We start from the raw sequence: 21,525 nt of genomic DNA, 5'->3' as shown, positions 1-21,525 counted from the left end.
CCCAAATTTTGGGGTGGGGAGAGAGCAGAGACCCGAAAAATCCAAAATTTAGACCCCAAAAATCCCAAATTTGGGGGGTAAGGCAGGAACAGAGACCCTAAAAATCCCAAATTTGGGGATCTGTGGAAGAACAGAGACCCCAAAATCCCAAATTTAGACCCCAAAAATCCCAAATTTGCGGGATGCAGGAAGAAGAGAGACCCCAAAATCCCAAATTTGGGGGGTAAGGCAGGAACAGAAACCCCAAAAATCCCAAATTTAGACCCCAAAAATCCCAAATTTCGACCCCAAAATCCCAAATTTGGACCCCAAAAATCCCAAATTTCGACCCCAAAATCCCCAATTCGGGTTGATTCGTGCCTGGGGGGGGTCCCCAAACCCCCCCCGTACCCCAATAAAGGCGCCCCCTCCCCAAATTGGGGCTCCGGCCTTGAATTCCTGAGGGGGGAACCCCAAAATTCCCCCCAAAATTTGGGGGGGAGTTTTCTCTTATTTTGGCGATTCCTTGCTCTGATGACGTCAGAGCCGCCCCCGTGATGACGTCACCGCAGGGTGGGGGGTCCCAAGGGTGATTTTGGGGTGGGGGATGGGGAAATTTCCCGGAATTTTTGGGAACTTTTGGGAATTTCCGGAAATTCCAAGGGCCGGGATTGGCGGGAATTGGGGGAGGGGCAAAGCTCCAAATCCCGCCCCTCCCCCACCCAAAACATCTGGAAGAGCCCAAAAATTTGGGGGGGGGGTTTGTCCCCAAAAATCCCCAAATATTTGGGGTGGGGGGGTCCCGTTCCCTCCTCATTGGGAATTTGGGGAGGGGGAATGTTCCATTAATTTTTGGGGGTCGTTTCCCCTCCCCCCCCCCAATTTTGGGGGTCGTTTCTCCTCCTCCCCCCCCCAATTTTGGGGGTCGTTCCCTCCCCCCCCCCCAATTTTGGGGGTCGTTTCCCCTCCCCCACCCCAATTTTTGGGGGTCTCTCCACTCCCAGGTGCCCCCAATAAATTTTGGGGGGGGGGGGGATTCTCAGGTATTTGGGGGGGGGTCTCAAATATTTGGGGGTTTTTCTCGCCCCCTCCCCAAATAGAGATTCCTTGGGGGTCCCTTTGTCCCCCAATCCGGGGGTCTCACCCCAAAATGGGGACCCCAAAACCCCTCTGGGGGGGGTCTCAAACATTTGGGGTCTCCTGGACCCCTCCCCAAATTGAGACCCCAAATGGGGACCCCAAAACCCCAGGGGGGGTCTCAAACATTTGGGGGTTTCTCGCCCCCTCCCCAAATTGAGACCCCAAATGGGGACCCCAAAACCCCTCTGGGGGGGGTCTCAAACATTTGGGGTCTCCTGGACCCCTCCCCAAATTGAGACCCCCAAATATCCCGGGGGTCTGGGGGGGGTTTAGCCCCCAACCTTGGGGGTCTTTTCACCCCAAAATGGGGTCCCCAAAACCCTCTGGGGGGGGTCTCAAACATTTGGGGTCTCCTGGACCCCTCCCCAAATTGAGACCCCAAATGGGGACCCCAATACCCGGGGGGGAACCTCGAGGGTCTTTTACCCCCTAAATTGGGGGTCGCAATCACCAAATCAGGGACCCCAAAACCCCCAAGTGGGCGTCTCAGCCCCCAAATCGCGACCCCCAAACATCCCCTCGGGGGTCTTCACCCCCAAATCGGGGACCCCAATCATTCCAGGGGGGGTCTCACCCCCCAAAATCGCGACCCCAAATCCCCTTCTTGGGGGTCTTTTCCCCCCTAAATTGGGGGTCTCAATCCCCAAATCGGGGACCCCAAATATCCCCAGGGGGTCTCACCCCCAAATCGCGTCCACTCGGGGGTCTTTCCCCTCAAATCAAGGTCTCACCCCCCCCCCCAAATTGGGGTCTCAGCCCCCAAATCGCGACCTCAAATATCCCGGGGGGGGTCTCACCCCCAAATCGCATCCTCTCAGGGGTCTTTTCCCCCCAAAATTGGGGTCTCGACCCCCAAACCCCCACCCCTTTTTCCCCCAAAATCGGGGTCTCACCCCCCAAATCGCGCCCCCCACCCCCTTTGGGGGTCTTTTCCCCCCCAAATCGCGCCCGCCGCCCCCTCGCGTTTCCCTTTCCCGCCGCCCCCCGCCCAGGGTGTGGCCGGGTGGGCGTGGTCTCGGTGGGGCGTGGCCGGTGGGCGTGGTTTGGCGGAGGGGGCGTGGCCTACGGGCGGATTATGTCAACCCCGCGGCAGCCGCAGCCCCGAGCTGGGAGCGGCCGGAGCAGGTACGGCCCTGGGGGGCTCCGGGGGGATTTGGGGAGGGGTCTCGGGGGTCCTGGGGGGTCCTCAGGATTTGGGGGGGACCCCGAGGATTGCGGGGGTCCCGGAGCGGGGGGGAGCGGCGCTGGGAGGGTCCCGGGGGGCTGCGTTGAGGGGGTGGGGAGGGGGGAAAGGTGGGGCTGGGGGCGATTTTGGGGGGGATTTGGGGGGTCTGGGGGTGAAATGGGGCTGGGGGCGTTCTTGGGGTGTTTCTAGAGAGGTTTAGGTGGAGATGTAGGGTCTCTATAGGGCTGGGGGGGCTTTAGGGGGGCTGGGGGCGTTATCGGGGGGTGAAGATGGGGATGGGGGATGGGAGGTGAAAATGGGGCTGGGGGATTTGGGGTTTAGGGAGGGGTCTCAGGGGGATCTCTAGGGGATCTCTAGGGTCCGTGTGGGGCTGGGATGGGGATGGAGGAGGGGCTGGGCGGGTTATTAGGGTCGGGGGGCTTCTGGGGGCGGGGCTGTATGGTGTTTGTGGGGGGCTGGGCACAGGAACAGGTGGGGCTGGGGAGGGTCCTATAGGATCTATGGGGTCTCTGTGGGGCTGGGCATAGGTAAAGGTGGGTCTGGGGTCTCTGTAGGGCTGGGGAGGGTCTGTAGGATCTATGGGGTCGGTGTGGGGCTGGGGAGGGTCCTATAGGATCTATGGGGTCTCTGTGGGGCTGGGGAGGGTCCTATAGGATCTATGGGGTCTCTATAGGGCTGGGGAGGGCCCTATAGGATCTATAGGGTCGGTGTGGGGCTGGGCACAGGTACAGGCGGGTCTGGGGTCTCTGTAGGGTCTCTCTAGGGCTGGGGAGGGTCTGTAGGATCTATGGGGTCTCTATAGGGCTGGGCACAGGTACAGGTGGGTCTGGGGTCTCTGTAGGGTTTCTATAGAGCTGGGGAGGGTCTATAGGATCTATGGGGTCTCTATGGGGCTGGGCACAGGTAAAGGCGGGTCTGGGGTCTCTGTAGAGTCTCTATAGGGCTGGGGAGGGTCTATAGGATCTATGGGGTCTCTATAGGGCTGGGGAGGGTCTGTAGGATCTATGGGGTCTCTATGGGGCTGGGCACAGGTAAAGGCGGGTCTGGGGTCTCTGTAGGGTCCGAGTGAGGTAGAGGAGGCTCTATGGGGTCTCTGTGGGGCTGGGTAGAGGCACAGGTGGTTCTGTAGGGTGGCACACAGGTGGTTCTATGGGGCAGGTGGATCTATAGGGCTTTATGGGGTTTCTGTAGGGCCAGACTGAGGGACATGGGTGGGGTTCTCTGGGGCACAGGGGGTTCTGTGGGGTCAGACCAAAGGACACGGGTGGGTCTGTGGGGCAGGGGGTTCTATAGGGGCCCTATAGGGTGGGACAGGGGGCACAGGTGGTTCTATAGGGTGGGACAGGGGGCACAGGTGGTTATATAGGGGCTCTATAGGGTGGGACAGGGGGTACAGGTGGATCTGTAGGGTGGGGCTGAGGGGCACAGGTGGTTCTATGGGTGGGACAGGGGGCACAGGTGGATCTATGGGGCAGGGGTTCTATAGGGGCTCTATGGGGTCAGGGTGGTTCTATGGGGCAGGTGAATATATGGGGGCCCTATAGGGTGGGACAGGGGGTACAGGTGGATCTATAGGGTGGGACAGGGGGCACAGGTGGTTCTATGGGGGCTCTATAGGGTGGGACAGGGGGCACAGGTGGTTCTGTGGGGCAGGGATTCTATAGGGGCTCTATAGGGTCAGGTTGAGGGGCACAGGGTGGTTCTATGGGGCAGGCGGTTCTATAGGGGCTCTGTAGGGTGGGACAGGGGGCACAGGTGGATCTATAGGGCAGGTGAATGTATGGGGGGCTCTATAGGGTGGGACAGGGGGCACAGGGTGTTCTGTGGGGCAGGGGTTCTATAGGGGCTCTATATGGTCAGGCAGGGGGCACAGGTGGATCTATAGGGTGGGCACAGGGGGTTCTATGGGGTGGCACAGGGCACACAGGTGGTTCTATAGGGTGGGCCCAGGTGGTTCTATAGGGTCAGGCCAATGGACATGGGTGGGGTTCTGTGGGGCACAGGTGGTTCTATGGGGTGGCACAGGTGATTCTATGGGGTCAGGAGGAATCTGGGGCTCTGTGGGGCTACAGGTGGCCCTATAGGGTGGGACAGGGGGCACAGGTGGTTCTATGGGGTGGCACAGGGGGTTCTATGGGGTGGCACAGGTGGTCTATGGGGTGGCACAGGGGGTTCTGTGGGGTCAGGAGGAATCTGGGGTTGGCTCTGGGGCTCTGTGGGGCTACAGGTGGCCCTATAGGGGCCCTATGGGGTGGGATGGGGGCACAGGTGGCTCTATGGGGTGGCACAGGTGGTTCTATGGGGTCAGGTCTGGGGCACAGGTGGCTCTATGGGGTGGCACAGGTGGTTCTATGGGGCCAGGAGGAATTTGGGGCTCTGTGGGCCTCCGTAGGGGGCTGGGCTGGTGGGGAGGGGGCTCCGTGGGGAGGGGGCTCCTTCCCGAGGCGGGAACAGCAGAGGGGCCGGGTTTGGGGGGGGGGGTCCAGGATGAATTTTGGAGGATTCTGGATGAATTTTGGGGGGGTCCAGGATGAATTTTGGGGGTCCGGGGGGATTTTGGGGGGTCCAGGATGAATTTTGGGGGATCCTGGGGGGGTTTAGGGGCAGAAACCGAGTGGGGAGGGGGAGTCAGGGGGGTCTGGGCCCGGTGTTTGGGGAGGGGGCTCGGGGCGGTTCTGGGGGCAGAATTGGGGCCGTTTTGGGGCGATTTTGGGGGTGATTTTAGGGCGGTTTGGGGGGTGATTTTAGGGCGATTTTGGGGAGATTTTGGGGCAGTTTGGGGGAGGGGTTTTGGGGCGGTTTTGGGGGTGATTTTGGGGCCGTTTTGTGGAGATTTTGGGGTGGTTCTGGGGGTCATTTTGGGGCCGTTTTAGAGCGATTTCGGGGCTGATTTTGTGGCCGTTTTAGGGAGATTTTGGGGCCGTTTTGGGGAGGGGGCTCGGGACAGTTTTGGGGCCATTTTTGGGGTGATTTGGGGCTGTTTTGGAGCCGTCTATGGGCAGTTTTGGGGGTCATTTTGGGGCCGTTTTAGGGCGATTTCGGGGCTGATTTTGTGGCCGTTTTAGGGAGATTTTGGGGTGGTTTTGGGGCCGTTTTGGGGAGGGGGCTCGGGACAGTTTTGGGGCCATTTTTGGGGTGATTTGGGGCTGTTTTGGAACCGTTTTGGAGTCTCCGTAGGGCCCAGATCCTGATGGGGGGAGGGGTCTCCGGGCACTCTCGCTGGGTCTGGGGGCTCCAGGGGGGCTCTATGACAACGCGGATTTGAGGGGGGGTCCCGAGGGTCCCCACCAGCCCCGTGGGGGTCTCTGGGGGGGTCTCGGGGGTCTCTGTAAGGTCCCCAAGGGGTCCCCAACGTCCAACAGATGGGTGGGGCCGCCGGGGGGGGGGGGGAGGGGATGAGCGGCCCTCGCGCGCCCCCCGCCCCCCCCGAGGGACCCCCAAGGCTGGGGGGGTTCCCCAATGAGGGGGGGGGTCCCCAATGGCGGGGGGGGGAGGGGCAATCCCCTTTTCCTCCCCCTCCCCCCTCCTCATTTCCCTACAGGTGCCCGCCCCTCCCCCCGCCCTGCACCTGGGGGGGGTTTGGGGATTTTTTTTTTTTTTTTTTTTTGGGGTGGGGGTCCGCACGTTTATGGGGTGGGGGAGGGGCAGCGTCATCCTCACCCCCCCCTCCCCCCCCCCCCCAACCCCGAAAGGAATTTGGGGTCCACAAGCGGCTCCTTGTTCGAGCCGGGGCCGCCCCCGCTTCCGGCTGGGTGGGGCCGGGGCGGGGCCCCCCCAAAATTCTCCCCAGGGGGGGGGGGGGCCCCAAAAATCCTTCCGGGATTGCTGGGGGGGGGGAGATCCCAAATCCTTCCGGGATTTTTGGGTTGGGGGTCCCCGGATTGGCGGTTCCTCCCAAAGGGAAGGGCGGGACCGGCAATGATGGGGGGAGGGGGGTGGGGACACACCCGGGGGGATTTGGGGGGGGGTCCCACAGGTCTGGACCCCCCCCCCCCAGGGGGGATTTGAGGGCGGGGTCCCCTCAACCCTGAACCTCCCCCCCCCCGGGGGGATTTGGGGGTAGGGAGGGGTCGGGGGTCTCACGCTAGGGGGTGGGGGAGCCCCGGCTGCACCAAGGGGGATTTTGGGGAGGGGTCTCAGCCCTCTGTGCCCCCCCCCGGGTGATTCTGGGGGGGTTTTTTTGGGGCGATTTTGGGGATTTTTGGTTCATTTCGGGCCCGTCCCTGTCCGTGGTGCTGAATTGGGGGGGGGCGGCGCTCGGCGTTTCCGGGGGGGGGGGATGGGGATTGGGGGGGTGGGGGAGGGGCGGTTGTTGTGGGGAGGGGGGTCGCGCGCCAAGGTGACAGGGTCCCCTCATTAGAGGCGTTGCCATGGAAACGGGCGCATCCACACGAGCCCGGGGGGGGGAGGGGAGAGGAGGGGAGGCCGGCACACAATGGAGGGGGGGGAGGGCACGGGGGGGGGGGTTTGGGGATGGATGGATGGATCGATGGAGGGGGGGGGGTGGAGACCCCTCCCCAAATGAGCCCCCCCCCCCCCAGGGCCGCGGCCATGGCGGCGCTCGCGGTGCTGCTGCTGCTGCTGGGGGGGGCGCGGCCGCGCCATCGTCATCCCCCCCGAGTGTGAGTGCGAATTTGGGGAGGGGGCGGCGAGGGGTGGTGACCCCCCCCCAGCCATGCATGGAGCCCCCCCCCCCCCCCCCCCCCCCCACGGTGCTGCCTGTGCTGAACGAGGAGGGGTTTGCATGGGGAGACCCCTCCTCAATTCACCCCAGTGGCATGGACGCACCCCCAGCATGGAGACCCCTCCTCAATTAACGCTGTGATCGTGGGAATCCCCCCCTACTGGCATGGAGACCCCTCCTCAATTCACCCCTGATCGTGGGGATCCCCCTGGCATGGAGACCCCTCCTCAATTCACCCTACCGGCATGGAGACCCCCCCCTCAATTCAATTCACCCCTAGCATGGAGACCCCCCCCCAGCATGGAGACCCCCCCCCTCAATTTACTCTTTGATCGTGGGGACCCCCTGGCATGGAGACCCCCTCCTCAATTTACACCCCTGGTCATGGAAACCCCTCCCTCAATTCAATTCACTCCCCCAGCATGGAGACCCCTCCTCAATTTACCCCCCCTAATCCTGGACCCCCCCCTCATTTCACACCAATGGCCATGGAGACCCCCCCTCAATTCATTCCCCTCAGCATGGAGACCCCCTCCCCCTTCAATTCAGTTCACCCTCCCGGCATGGAGACCCCTCCTCAATTTACTCTCATGAACCTGGACCCTCCCTCAATTAAGCCCCCCATCATGGAGACCCCTCCTCAATTCAATTCCCACCGCCAGCATGGAGACCCCTCCTCAATTCACCCCCTGATCGTGGGGACCCTCCGGCATGGAGACCCCTCCTCAATTCAATTCACACCCCCGGCATGGAGACCCCTCCTCAATTCAGTTCACACTCCCAGCACGGAGACCCCTCCTCAATTCATCCCATAATCGTGGGACCCCCCCTCAATTCATCCTCCTGGACCCCCCTCAATTCACCCCCCCAGCATGGAGACCCCTCCTCAATTCAATTCACTCTCCCCAACATGGAGACCCCTCCTCAATTCACCCCCTGATCGTGGGACCCCCCCCTCAATTCACCCCCTGACCCTGTTTCCCCCCCATCCCCACATGAAGACCCCTCCCCAAATTCCCTCCTCACACTTTCCCCTTAACCCCTTCCCCCCCCAATTTTTGGACCCCTCCCCTTTGCACGAGACCCCCCCCCCATTTTTGAGCCCCCCCCTTTGCACGACCCCCCCCCCCTGCTTTCCGGGGGTCTCTCCGGAGCCCCCTCCCCACTCACGCTGTTCTCTCCCCCCTGTGCCCCCCCCGGATGGTGCAGATTCGCTGCACGAGCGTGAGTTTGGGGGGGCTTTGGGGGGTCCCAGGGAGGTTTTGGGGGGTCTGGGGGTGTCCCGAGAGGGTTTGGGTGGGTCTGGGGGCGTTGGGGAGGGTCCCAAGGGGAGTTTGGGAGGGGTCTCGGGAGGTCCCGTGGGGATCCTAGAGGGGTTTTGGGGGTCTGGGGGCATTTGGGAGGGTCCCGAGGGGATTCTAAGGGGATTTTGGGGAGTCCCGGGGGGTTCTGGGGGGTCTGGGGGCGTTGGGGAGGGTCCCGAGGGGTCCTAGGGGGGGTCTGGGGGGTTCCCAAGGGGTTTTGGGGGGTCTGGGGGTGTTGGGGAAGGTCCTGGAGGGGATCTTACAGGGGTTTTGGGGGGTCTGGAGGGGTCCCAGGTGGGTTTTGGGGTTGTTTTGGGGTCCCAGGTGGGTTTTGGGGTGTCTGGATGTGTTTTGGGGTGCCAGGTGGGTTTTGGGGTGTCAGGGTGGGTTTTGGGGTGCCCGTTCGGGGTCCCAGGTGTGTTTTGGGGGTCCTGGGTGTGTTTTGGGGTCCCAGGTGTATTTCGGGGTGCCCGTTCGGGGTCCCAGGTGGGTTTCGGGGTGCCTGTTCAGGGTTCCTGGGTGGGTTTCGGGGTGCCGGTGTGTTTTGGGGTGTCTCTGTATTTTGGGGTCCCAGGTGGGTTTTGGAGTGTCTGTGTATTTTGGGGTGCTCGTTTGGGGTCCCGGGGGGTTTTGGGGTGTCAGGGATGTCTGGGTGGGTTTTGGGGTGCCTGGGTGGGTTTTGGGGTGTCTGTGTATTTCGGGGTGTGCCCATTTGGGGTCCCAGGTGTGTTTCGGGGTCCCGGGTGTATTTTGGGGTGCCGGGTGTATTTTGGGGTCCCGGGTGTATTTTGGGGTGCCCGTTCAGGGTCCCGGGTGTATTTTGGGGTCCCGGGTGTGTTTTGGGGTCCCGGGTGTGTTTTGGGGTGCCCGGGTGTGTTTTGGGGTGCCCGTTCGGGGTCCCAGGTGTGTTTTGGGGTGTCTGTGTATTTTGGGGTGCCCGTTCAGGGTCCCGGGTGTGTTTTGGGGTGCCGGGTGTATTTTGGGGTGCCGGGTGTATTTTGGGGTGCCCGGGTGTATTTTGGGGTGCCCGTTCAGGGTCCCAGGTGGGTTTCGGGGTCCCAGGTGAGTTTCAGGGTTCCTGGGTGTGTTTCGGGGTCCCAGGTGTGTTTTGGGGTGCCCGTTTGGGGTCCCCGGGGTGTTTTGGGGTCCCCGGGGTGTTTTGGGGTGTCAGGGTGTGTTTTGGGGTGCCCGTTCAGGGTCCCGGGTGTATTTTGGGGTCTCGGGTGTATTTTGGGGTGCCCGTTCAGGGTCCCAGGTGGGTTTCAGGGTTCGGGTGGGTTTCGGGGTCCCGGGTGTATTTTGGGGTGCCCGTTCGGGGTCCCAGGTGTGTTTCGGGGTTCCCGGGTGTGTTTTGGGGTCCCGGGTGTATTTTGGGGTGTCTGTGTATTTTGGGGTGCCCGTTCGGGGTCCCAGGTGTATTTTGGGGTGCCGGGTGTATTTCGGGGTGCCCGTTCGGGGTCCCAGGTGTATTTTGGGGTGCCCGGGTGTATTTTGGGGTGCCAGGTGTATTTTGGGGTGCCCGTTCGGGGTCCCGGGTGTATTTTGGGGTGTCTGTGTGTTTTGGGGTGCCCGTTCGGGGTCTGAGGCGCCGCCCCCCCCAGTCCAGCAGCCCCCCGAGCTGACGGAGGCGCCCCCGGAGCAGCTCGTGGTGTTCCCGAGCGACGACGCCGTGCTCAAGTGCGCGGCCAGCGGGCACCCGGCCCCGCGGTGAGTGACACCTGTGTGACATCTGTGTCACCCTGAGTGTCACCCTCAGTGTCACCTGTGTCACCCTGAGTGGCACCTGTGTGTCATCTGTGTGTCACCTGTGTCACCCCAGGGTCACCTGTGTCACCTGTGTGTCAGGGTCACCTGTGTCACCTGTGTGTCACCTGTGTGACATCTATGTGACATCTGTGTGTCACCTGTGTCACCCTGTGTGTCACCCTGAGTGACATCTGTGTGACACCTGAGTGACACCTGTGTCACCTGTGTGCCATCTGTGTGTCACCTGTGTGTCACCCTGAGTGTCCACCCCAGTGTCACCTGTGTGACATCTGTGTGTCACCTGTGTCACCTGAGCGTCATCTCTGTGTCACCTGTGTGTCACCCTGTCACCTGTGTGTCACCTGTGTGACATCTGTGTCACCTGTCACCCTGTGTGTCACCCCTGTGTGTCACCTGTGTGAAATCTGTGTCACCTGTCACCCTGTGTGTCACCCCTGAGTGTCGCCTGTGTGTCACCCTGAGTGACATCTGTGTGGCACCTGTGTGGCACCTGTGTCACCCTGAGTGTCACTTGTCACCTGTGTGTCACCCTCAGTGTCACCTCAGTGTCACCTGTGTCACCTGTGTGACATCTGTGTCACCCCAGGGTCACCTGTGTCACCTGTGTGTCCACCTGTCACCCTGTGTGTCACCCTGTGTGTCACCTGTGTGTCACCCTGTCACCTGTGTCACCTGTGTCACCCTTAGTGTCACCTGTGTACCCTCTCATGCCGTGTCACCCCAGGGTCACCCGTGTCACCTGTCACACTGAGTGTCACCTCGGTCAGTGGGGGTCACCTGTGTCACCTTGTGTGTCACCTCAGTGTCAGCTGTCCCTGCAGCTGCTGTCCCCATGTCCCCGCCCGCTGTCACTGTGCCGTCCCCGCAGGTTCCGCTGGACCCACGATGGCCGCCCGTCCCTGTCCCTGTGTCACTGTCCCTGTGTCCCTGTCCCCATGTCCCTGTCATTGTCACTGTGTCATTGTCACTGTGTCACTGTCATTGTCCCTTGTCCCCCCAGGTTCCGCTGGACCCGTGACGGGCGCCCGTTCCCGTCCCTGTGTCCCCTGTGTCACTGTCCCTGTCACTGTCCCTGTGACACTGTTACTGTGTCCTTGTGTCCCTGTCCCTGTGTCCCTGTCCCTGTGTCACTGTCCCTATGACACTGTCCCCATGTCCCTGTCCCTGTCACTGTGTCACTGTCATTGTCCCCTGTCCCCCGCAGGTTCTGCTGGACCCATGACGGGGCACCCGTTCCCGTCCCCGTCCCTGTGTCCCTGTCCCTGTCACTGTCCCCGTGTCCCTGTCATTGTCACTGTGTCATTGTCCCTGTCATTGTCCCCCCAGGTTCCGCTGGACCCGCGATGGCCGCCTGTTCCCGTCCCTGTGTCCCTGTCACTGTCCCTGTCTCCCGTCCCTGTGTCCCTGTCCCTGTGTCACTGTCCCTGTGTCACTGTCCCTGCGTCACTGTCCCTGTCACTGTGTCACTGTCCCTGCCCTGTCCCTGTGTCCCTGTTCCTGTATCACTGTCACTGTGTCCTGTCCCCTGTCCCCGCAGGTCCCGCTGGACCCCACGATGGCCGCCCGTCCCTGTCCCTGTGTCACTGTGTCACTGTCCCCATGTCCCTGTCACTGTCCCTGTCACTGTCCCTGTGTCACTGTCCCTGTGTCACTGTCCCTGTGTCACTGTCCCTGTCCCTGTGTCCCTGTCCCTGTGTCCCTGTCCCTGTGTCACTGTCCCTGTGTCACTGTCCCTGTCCCCATGTCCCTGTCACTGTCCCCGTGTCTGTGTCCCCTGTGTCATTGTCACTGTCCCTGTGTCACTGTCCCCGTGTCCCTGTCATTGTCACTGTGTCACTGTCACTGTCCCCTGTCCCCCCAGGTTCCGCTGGACCCGCGACGGGTGCCTGTTCCCGTCCCTGTGTCACTGTGTCCCTGTCCCTGTGTCCCTGTCCCTGTCCTTGTCCCTGTGTCCCTGTCCCTGTGTCACTGTCCCTGTCCCTGTCCCTGTGTCACTGTCACTGTCCCTGTGTCCCTGTCACTGTGTCACTGTCACTGTCATTGTCCCCCGCAGGTTCCGCTGGACCCGCGATGGCCACCCGTTCCCGTCCCTGTGTCACTGTGTCACTGTCCCTGTCCCTGTGTCCCTGTGTCCCTGTCCCTGTGTCCCTGTCCCTGTGTCACTGTCCCTGTGTCCCTGTCACTGTCCCTGTGTCCCTGTGTCACTGTCCCTCTCATTGTCCCCGCAGGTTCCGCTGGACCCGCGATGGGCGCCCGTTCCCGTCCCTGTGTCACTGTCCCTGTGTCCCTGTCCCTGTGTCCCTGTCCCTGTGTCCCTGTGTCCCTGTCCCTGTGTCACTGTCCCTGTCCCTGTCACTGTCATTGTCCCCGCAGGTTCCGCTGGACCCGCGATGGCCGCACCGTTCCCGTCCCTGTGTCACTGTGTCACTGTCACTGTGTCCCTGTCCCTGTGTCCCTGTCCCCTGTGTCACTGTCCCTGTGTCCCTGTCCCTGTCACTGTCATTGTCCCCGCAGGTTCCGCTGGACCCCGCGACGGGTGCCTGTTCCCGTCCCTGTGTCCCTGTGTCACTGTCCCTGTGTCCCTGTGTCACTGTCCTTGTGTCACTGTCCCCTGTGTCCCTGTCATTGTCACTGTGTCACTGTCCCTGTCATTGTCCCCGCAGGTTCCGCTGGACCTGTGACGGGCGCCCGTTCCCGTCCCTGTGTCACTGTGTCACTGTCCCTGTCACTGTCCCCTGTCCCTGTGTTACTGTCCCTGTCCCTGTGTCCCTGTCCCTGTGTCACTGTCCCTGTGTCACCGTCCTGTGTCATTGTCACTGTGTCACCGTCCCTGTGTCATTGTCACTGTCACTGTGTTACTGTCCCTGTGTCACTGTCTCCTGTCCCCCAGGTTCCGCTGGACCCGCGATGGGCGCCTGTTCCCGTCACTGTGTCCCTGTCACTGTCCCTCTGTCACTGTCCCTGTGTCCCTGTCACTGTGTCGCTGTCATTGTCCCTGTGTGACTGTCCCTGTGTCACTGTCCCCTGTCATTGTGTCACTGTCCCTGTGTGACTGTCCCTGTGTCACTGTCCCTGTCACTGTCCCCTGTCCCTGTGTCCCTGTCCCTGTGTCACTGTCCCTGTCTCTGTGTCACTGTGTCACTGTCCCTCTCATTGTCCCCCAGGTTCCGCTGGACCCGCGATGGCCGCCCGTTCCCGTCCCTGTCCCTGTGTCACTGTCCCTGTGTCACTGTCCCCATGTCCCTCTCATTGTCCCCCAGGTTCCGCTGGACCCGCGATGGGCACCTGTTCCTGTCCCTGTGTCCCTGTCCCTGTGTCACTGTCCCTGTCATTGTCCCCGCAGGTTCCGCTGGACCCGCGATGGCCGCCCGTTCCCGTCCCCGTCCCTGTCCCCTGTGTCCCTGTCCCTGTGTCACTGTCATTGTCCCTGTCCCTGTGTCACTGTCCCTGTGTCACTGTCATTGTCCCTGTCCCTGTGTCACTGTCCCTGTCCCTGTGTCACTGTCCCTCTCATTGTCCCCACAGGTTCCGCTGGACCCGCGATGGGCGGCCCGTTCCCGTCCCTGTGTCCCTGTGTCACTGTCCCTGTGTCCCTGTGTCACTGTCCTTGTGTCACTGTCAGTGTCCCCTGTCCCTGTCCCTGTGTCATTGTCACTGTCATTGTCCCCGCAGGTTCCGCTGGACCCGCGATGGGCGCCCGTTCCCGTCCCTGTGTCCCTGTGTCCACTGTCCCTGTGTCACTGTCAGTGTCCCTGTCCCTGTCCCTGTGTCATTGTCACTGTCATTGTCCCGCAGGTTCCGCTGGACCCGCGATGGGCGCCCGTTCCCGTCCCCGTCCCTGTCCCCTGTGTCCCTGTCCCTGTGTCCCTGTCACTGTCCCTGTGTCCCTGTCCTGTGTCCCTGTCACTGTCCCTGTGTCAATGTGTCCCTGTCCCTGTGTCCCTGTCCCTGTGTCACTGTCCCTCTCATTGTCCCCTCAGGTTCCGCTGGACCCGCGATGGCCGCCCGTTCCCGTCCCTGTGTCACTGTCACTGTCCCTGTCACTGTGTCACTGTCCCCTGTGTCACTGTCCCCGTCCCTGTGTCCCTGTGTCACTGTCCCTCTCATTGTCCCCGCAGGTTCCGCTGGACCCGCGATGGCCGCCGTTCCCGTCCCCCTCCCTGTCCCCTGCGGAGCTCGCGGGGGTCTCGGTGTCCCCCGGGGGGGGGACCTTGGTCATCAACGCCAGCCTGGCCGGCGCCTGCAGGGGCGCTTCCGCTGCGAGGCCACCAACGCGCTGGGGACAGCGGTGTCACCCGAGAGCCGGGTCATTGCTGAGAGTGAGTGAATAAATCACCCCAAAATCACCCCAAAATCACCCCAAAATCACCCCAAAATAACCACAAACTGTGCTGGGACAGCGGTGTCACCCGAGAGCAGGGTCATTGCTGAGAGTGAGTGAATAAATCACCCCAAAATCACCCCAAAATAACCCTAAATCACCCCAAAATCATGCTGGGACAGCGGTGTCACCCGAGAGCCGGGTCATCGCCGAGAGTGAGTGAATAAATCACCCCTAAATCACCCCAAAGTCACCCCAAAATAACCCAAAGTAACCCCTAAATCACCCCAAAATCACCCCAAAATAACCCAAATAACAAACCCAAAATAACCCCAAAACCACGCTGGGGACAGCGGTGTCACCCGAGAGCCGGGTCATCGCTGAGAGTGAGTGAATAAATCACCACCAAAATCACCCCAAAATTACCCCTAAATAACCCTAAATAACCACAAAGTGTGCTGGGGACAGCGGTGTCACCCGAGAGCCGGGTCATTGCTGAGAGTGAGTGAATAAATCACCCCAAAATCACCCCAAAATTACCCAAAATCACCCCAAAATCACCCCAAAGTCACCCCAAAATCATCCCCAAAATAACCACCAACGCGCTGGGGACAGCGGTGTCACCCGAGAGCCGGGTCATCGCTGAGAGTGAGTGAATAAATCACCCCAAAATAACCCTAAATAACCCCAAAATAACCCTAATCACCCCCAAAAACACGCTGGGGACAGCGGTGTCACCCGAGAGCCGGGTCATCGCCGAGAGTGAGTGAATAAATCACCCCAAAATCACCCCAAAATAACCCTAAATCACCCCAAAATCACCCCAAACAGCGGAGCCGGGTCATCGCCGAGAGTGAGTGAATGAATCACCCCTAAATCACCCCAAAGTCACCCCAAAATAACCCCAAAATCACCCCAAAATAACCCTAAATCACCCCAAACAGCGGTGTCACCCGAGAGCCGGGTCATCGCTGAGAGTGAGTGAATGAATCACCCCTAAATCACCCCAAAATACCCCCAAAATCACCCCAAAATCACCCCAAACTACCCACCAAAATAACCCCAAAATACCACAAAATAACCCCAAAACCACGCTGGGGACAGCGGTGTCACCCGAGAGCCGCGTCATTGCTGAGAGTGAGTGAATAAATCACCCCAAAATCACCCCAAAATCACCCCAAAATCACCCCAAAATAACCCTAAATCACCCCAAAGTCACCCCAAAATAACCTAAATCACCCCAAAATAACCTAAATCACCCCAAAGTCACCCCAAAATAACCTAAATCACCCCAAAATAACACTAAATCACCCCAAAATAACCTAAATCACCCCCAAATCATCCCAAAATAACCACCACAGCGCTGGGGACAGCGGTGTCACCCGAGAGCCGGGTCATTGCTGAGAGTGAGTGAATAAATCACCCCAAAATCACCCCAAAATCACCTCAAAATAACCCCAAAATAACCTAAATAACCCCAAAATCACCCAAAATAACCCCAAAACCACGCTGGGGACAGCAGTGTCACCCGAGAGCCGGGTCATTGCTGAGAGTGAGTGCCTGAATCACCCCTAAGTCACCCCAAAATAACCCTAAATCACCCAAAATCATCCCAAAATAACCCTAAAATCACCCCAAAACTGCGCTGGGGACAGCGGTGTCACCCGAGAGCCGGGTCATCGCGAGAGTGAGTGAATAAATCACCCCAAAATCACCCCTAAATCACCCCAAAATCACCCCTAAAATCACCCCAAAATCCTCCCAGCCCCTTCGGGGACTGCACACGAGTCCCTGGCTGCTTTTGGGGTCCCTGTTTTGGGGTCCCTGTTGGTTTTTGTGTTCCTGTGGGTTTTTGGGGTCCCTGTTTTGGGGGTCCCCCGTGTTTTGGGGTTCCTGTTTTGGGGTTTCCCGTGTATTTGAGGTCCCTGTTTTGGGGTTTCCCGTGTTTTTGGGGTGCTGTGGGTTTTTGGGGTTCCTGTGTTTTTGGGGTGCTGTGGGTATTTGGGGTCCCTGTTTTGGGGTTTTTGGGGGTCCCTGTTTTGGGGTTTCCTGTGTTTTTGGGGGTGCTGTGGGTATTTGGGGTCCCTGTTTTGGGGTCCCTGTTGGTTTTTGTGTTCCTGTGGGTTTTTGGGGTTCCTGTGTTTTTGGGGTTCCCCTGTTTTTGGGGTTCCCCCTGTTTTTGGGGTCCCTGTTTTGGAGCTTCCCGTGTTTCTGGGGTGCCCTGTGTTTTTGGGGTCCCTGTTTTTGGGGTTCCTGTGTTTTTTGGGGTCCCTGTTTTGGGGTGTCCCTGTCGGTTTTTGGGGTTCCCTGTATGGTTTTGGGGTGTCACCCCCTGTGTCCCCCCAGCCCCCGCCGCAGTGGCCCAAGGAGAAGGGGATGCTGTGGGTTTTTGGGGTTCCTGTGTTTTTGGGGTCCCTGTTTTTGGAGCTTCCCGTGTTTTTGGGGTGCTGTGGGGTTTTGGGGTTTCCGTGTTTTTTGGGGTGCTCTGGGTATTTGGGATGTCCCCTGTGTGTTTTTGGGGTGTCACCCCCCTGTGTCCCCCCCAGCCCCACCGCAGTGGCCAAGGAGAAGGAGATGCTGTGGGTTTTTGGGGTTCCCGTGTTTTTGGGGTTTCCGTGTTTTTGGGGTTCCTGTTTTGGGGTTTCCCGTGTTTTTGGGGTGCTGTGGTATTTGGGGTCCTGTTTTTCGGGTGTCCCTGTGTGTTTTTGGGGTGTCCCTGTCGGATTTTGGGGTGTCACCCCCTGTGTCCCCCAGCCCCGCCGCAGTGGCCCAAGGAGAAGGGGGATGCTGTGGGTTTTTGGGGGTTCCCGTGATTTTGGGGTCCCTGTTTTGGGGTTTCCCGTGTTTTTGGGGTCCTGTTTTTGGGGTTTCCCGTGTTTTTGGGGATTCCTGTGTTTTTGGGGTGCCTGATTTTGGGGTGTCACCCCTGTGTCCCCCCAGCCCCACCGCAGTGGCCCAAGGAGAAGGGGATGCTGTGGGTTTTGGGGTTTCCCGTGTTTTTGGGGTTCCCGTGTTTTTGGGGTCCCTGTTTTTGGGTTTCCCGTGTTTTTGGGGTCCCTGTTTTTTGGGGTTCCTGTTTTGGAGTTTCCCGGGTTTTTGGGGTTTCCCGTGGTTTTGGGGTCCCTGTGTTTTTGGGGTTCCTGTTTTGGGGTTTCCCGTGTTTTGGGGGTGCTGTGGGTATTTGGGGTTCCTATGTTTTTGGGGTCCCTGTTTTGGGTTTCCCATGTTTTTGGGGTCCCTGTTTTTGGGGTTTCCCGTGTTTTTGGGGTGCTGTGGGTATTTGGGGTGCCTGATTTTGGGGTGTCACCCCCTGTGTCCCCCCAGCCCCCACCACAGAGGCCCAAGGAGAAGGGGATGCTGTGGGTTTTTGGGGTTCCCGTGTTTTTGGGGTTCCCGTGTTTTTGGGGTGCCTGATTTTGGGGTGTCACCCCTGTGTCCCCCCAGCCCCGCCGCAGTGGCCCAAGGAGAAGGGGATGCTGTGGTTTTGGGGGTTCCTGTGTTTTTGGGGTCCCTGTTTTGGGGTCCCTGTTGGTTTTTGTGTTCCTGTGGGTTTTTGGGGTTCCCGTGTTTTTGGGGTCCCTGTTTTGGGGTTTCCCGTGTTTTTGGGGTTTCTGTGTTTTTGGGTTGTCCCTGTCGGTTTTTGGGGTGTCATCCCCTCTGTCTCCCCCAGCCCCAAACCCCCAGTGGCCCAAGGAGAAGGGGGTGCTGTGGGTTTTTGGGGGTTCCCGTGATTTTGGGGTCCCTGTTTTGGGGTCCCTGTTGGTTTTTGTGTTCCTGTGGGTTTCTGGGGTCCCCCGTGGTTTTGGGGTCCCTGTTTTGGGGTTTCCCGTGTTTTTGGGGTGCTGTGGGTATTTGGGGTTCCTGTTTTTGGGGTGTCACCCCCTCTGTCCCCCCAGCCCCACCGCAGTGGCCCAGGAGAAGGGGATGCTGTGGGTTTTTGGGGTTCCTGTGTTTTTGGGGTTTCCTGTGTTTTTGGGGTTCCTGTGTTTTTGGGGTCCCTGTTTTGGGGTCCCCTGTTGGTTTTTGTGTTCCTGTGGGTTTTTGGGGTTTCCCGGTTTTTTGGGGTCCCTGTTTTGGGGTTTCCTGTGTTTTGGGGTTTCCCGGGTTTTTGGGGTTCCCGTGTTTTTGGGGTCCCTGTTTTGGGGTTTCCCATGTTTTTGGGGTGTCCCTGTGTGTTTTTGGGGTGTCACCCCTCTGTCCCCCCCAGCCCCAAACCCCCAGTGGCCCCAAGGAGAAGGGGATGCTGTGGGTATTTGGGGTCCCTGTTTTGGGGTTTCCCGTGTATTTGGGGTGCTGTGGGGTATTTGGGGTCCTGTTTTTGGGGTCCCTGATTTTGGGGTGTCACCCCCTGTGTCCCCCCAGCCCCGCCGCAGTGGCCCAAGGAGAAGGTGACGCCGGTGACGGTGGAGGAGGGCGACCCCGTGGTGCTGCCCTGCGAGCCCCCCCCGAGCGCCGTGGCCCCCAAGATCTACTGGCTCAACAGCCGTGAAGCAAACGGGGCTGGGGGCTTTGGGGGGGTTCATCCTGCACCCCAAAATCCCACCCGAAATCCCTCTGCGTACCCCAAAATCCCAAATCCTCTCCGCACCCCAAAATCCCACCCGAAATCCCCTGTGTACCCCGAAATCCCAAATCCTCTCCTGCACCCCAAAATCCCACCTGAAATCCCAAATCCTCTCCTGTACCCCGAAATCCCAAATCCTCTCCTGTACCCCGAAATCCCTCCAGGCCCCCCAAGATCTGCTGGCTCAACAGCCGTGAGCAAACGGGGCTGGGGGCTTGGGGGGGTCCATCCTGCACCCCAAAATCCCACCCGAAATCCCTCTGCGTAACCCAAAATCCCAAATCCTCTCCTGCACCCCGAAATCCCACCCGAGATTCCAAATCCTCTCCTGTACCCAAAATCCCACCTGAAATCCCAAATTCTCTCCTGTACCCCGAAATCCCACCCGAAATCCCAAATCCTCTCCTGCACCCCAAAATCCCAAATCCTCTCCTGTACCCCGAAATCCATCCGTGCACCCCAAGATCTGCTGGCTCATCAGCCGTGAGCAAATGGGGCTGGGGCTTTGGGGGTTCATCCTGCACCCCAAAATCCCACCCGAAATCCCAAATCCTCTCCTGCACCCCAAAATCCCAAATCCTCTCCTGTACCCCAAAATCCCTCCATGCACCCCCAAGATCTACTGGCTCAACAGCCGTGAGCAAATGGGGCTGGGGGCTTTGGGGGGATTCATCCTGCACCCCAAAATCCCACCCGAAATCCCAAATCTTCTCCTGCACCCCAAAATCCCAAATCCTCTCCTGCACCCCAAAATCTGCCCCGAAATCCCAAATCCTCTCCTGTACCCCGAAATCCCACCCGAAATCCCTCTGTGTACCCCAAAATCCCACCCAAAATCCCTCTGTGTACCCCAAAATCCCTCTGTGTACCCTGAAATCCCAAATCCTCTCCTGCACCCCAAAATTCCCACCCGAAATCCCAAATCCTCTCCTGCACCCCGAAATCCCACCTGAAATCCCAAATCCTCTCCTGTACCCCAAAATCTCTCTGTGTACCCCGAAATCCCTCCATGCCCCCCAAGATCTACTGGCTCATCAGCCGTGAGCAAACGGGGCTGGGGGCTTTGGGGGGTTCATCCTGCACCCCAAAATCCCACCTGAAATCCCAAATTCTCTCCTGTAGCCCGAAATCCCACCCGAAATCCCAAATCCTCTCCTGCACCCGAAATCCCACCCAAAATCCCAAATCCTCTCCTGCACCCCGAAATCCAAATCCTCTCCTGTACCCCAAAATCCCACCCGGAAATCCTCTCCTGCACCCCAAAATCCCACCCGAAATCCCAAATCCTCTCCTGTACCCCAAAATCCCACCCGAAATCCCTCTGCGTACCCCGAAATCCCAAATCCTCTCCTGCACCCCAAAATCCCACCCAAAATCCCTCTGTGTACCCCAAAATCCCAAATCCTCTCCTGTACCCCAAAATCCCACCCGAAATCCCAAATCCTCTCCTGTACCCCAAAATCCCAAATCCTCTCCTGTACCCCAAAATCCCACCCAAAATCCTCTCCTGTACCCCAAAATCCCACCCAAAATCTTCTCCTGCACCCCGAAATCCCACCTGAAATCCCAAATCCTCTCCTGCACCCCAAAATCCCTCCATGCCCCCCAAGATCTGCTGGCTCAACAGCCGTGAGCAAACGGGGCTGGGGGCTTGGGGGGGTCCATCCTGCACCCCAAAATCCCACCGAGATCCCTCTGTGTACCCCAAAATCCCAAATCCTCTCCTGTACCCCAAAATCCCTCCAGGCCCCCCAAGATCTGCTGGCTCAACCCATTTGCTCATCAGCCGTGAGCAAATGGGGCTGGGGGCTTTGGGGTTTTATCCTGTACCCCAAAATCCCACCTGAAATCCCTCCGTGTACCCCAAAATCCCTCTGTGTACCCGAAATCCCAAATCCTCTCCTGCACCCCAAAATCCCTCCATGCACCCCAAGATCTACTGGCTCAACAGCCGTGAGCAAATGGGGCTGGGGGCTTTGGGGGTTCATCCTGTACCCCAAAATCCCCACTGTGTACCCCCAAATCCCCTAAATCCTCCCTGAAACTCCAAATTTCCCCTGAAACCCCAAAATCCTGCCCTGAAACCCCAAAACCCCCAAAATCCTGCCCTGAACCTCCCCAAAATCCTCCCCCTGAACCCCAAAATCTTCCCTGAACCCTCCAAAATCTTTCCCCCAAACCCCAAAATCCTGCCCTGAACCCCAAAAATTCTCCCCTGGACCCCCAAAATCCACCCCTACACCTCAGTCAGGTTTTGGGGACCCCCTGACCCTGGGGTTGGTTTGGGGTGAGGATTTGGGGTCTGATCCCAGGGTAGGTTTGGGGGTCAGTTTTAGGGTCAGTTTTGGGGTTCTGGGGCAGATTTAGGGGCAGTTTTAGGGGCAGATTTGGGGTCCTGGGTCAGTTTTGGGGTCCTGGGTCGGGATTTGGGGTCAGTTTTGGGGTCCTGGGTTAGGTTTTAGGATCAAGTTTTGGGGTCTCATCCCAAGGTAGATTTGGGGCCAGATTTGGGGTCCTGGGGCAGATTTAGGGGCAGTTTTAGGGGCAGATTTGGGGTCCTGGGTCAGGATTTGGGGTCAA

The 21,525-nt window shown here is 59.5% G+C and overlaps 1 protein-coding gene across 1 annotated transcript in view; it reads left to right on the top strand.

Moving 5' to 3' along the window:
* Positions 1-2,195: 2,195 nt before the first annotated feature.
* The window catches only part of LOC141726295 (neuronal-glial cell adhesion molecule-like), a gene marked incomplete at its 3' end in the record, with an annotated part of 40,402 nt that continues 21,072 nt past the window's right edge, over positions 2,196-21,525 (top strand). The window contains 7 exon segments of the mRNA XM_074531044.1: positions 2,196-2,244; positions 6,847-6,927; positions 8,199-8,213; positions 9,895-10,000; positions 14,179-14,293; positions 14,296-14,379; positions 18,744-18,866. Of these exon segments, the coding sequence (XP_074387145.1) occupies positions 6,857-6,927; positions 8,199-8,213; positions 9,895-10,000; positions 14,179-14,293; positions 14,296-14,379; positions 18,744-18,866 (514 nt within the window).

The sequence above is a fragment of the Zonotrichia albicollis genome, chromosome 34 (assembly GCF_047830755.1).
Source record: "Zonotrichia albicollis isolate bZonAlb1 chromosome 34, bZonAlb1.hap1, whole genome shotgun sequence".
Classification (NCBI taxonomy): Eukaryota; Metazoa; Chordata; class Aves; order Passeriformes; family Passerellidae; genus Zonotrichia; species Zonotrichia albicollis.
The sequence above is the reverse complement of the archived record's forward strand: the minus strand, read 5'-3'. Positions and strand labels throughout refer to the sequence as shown.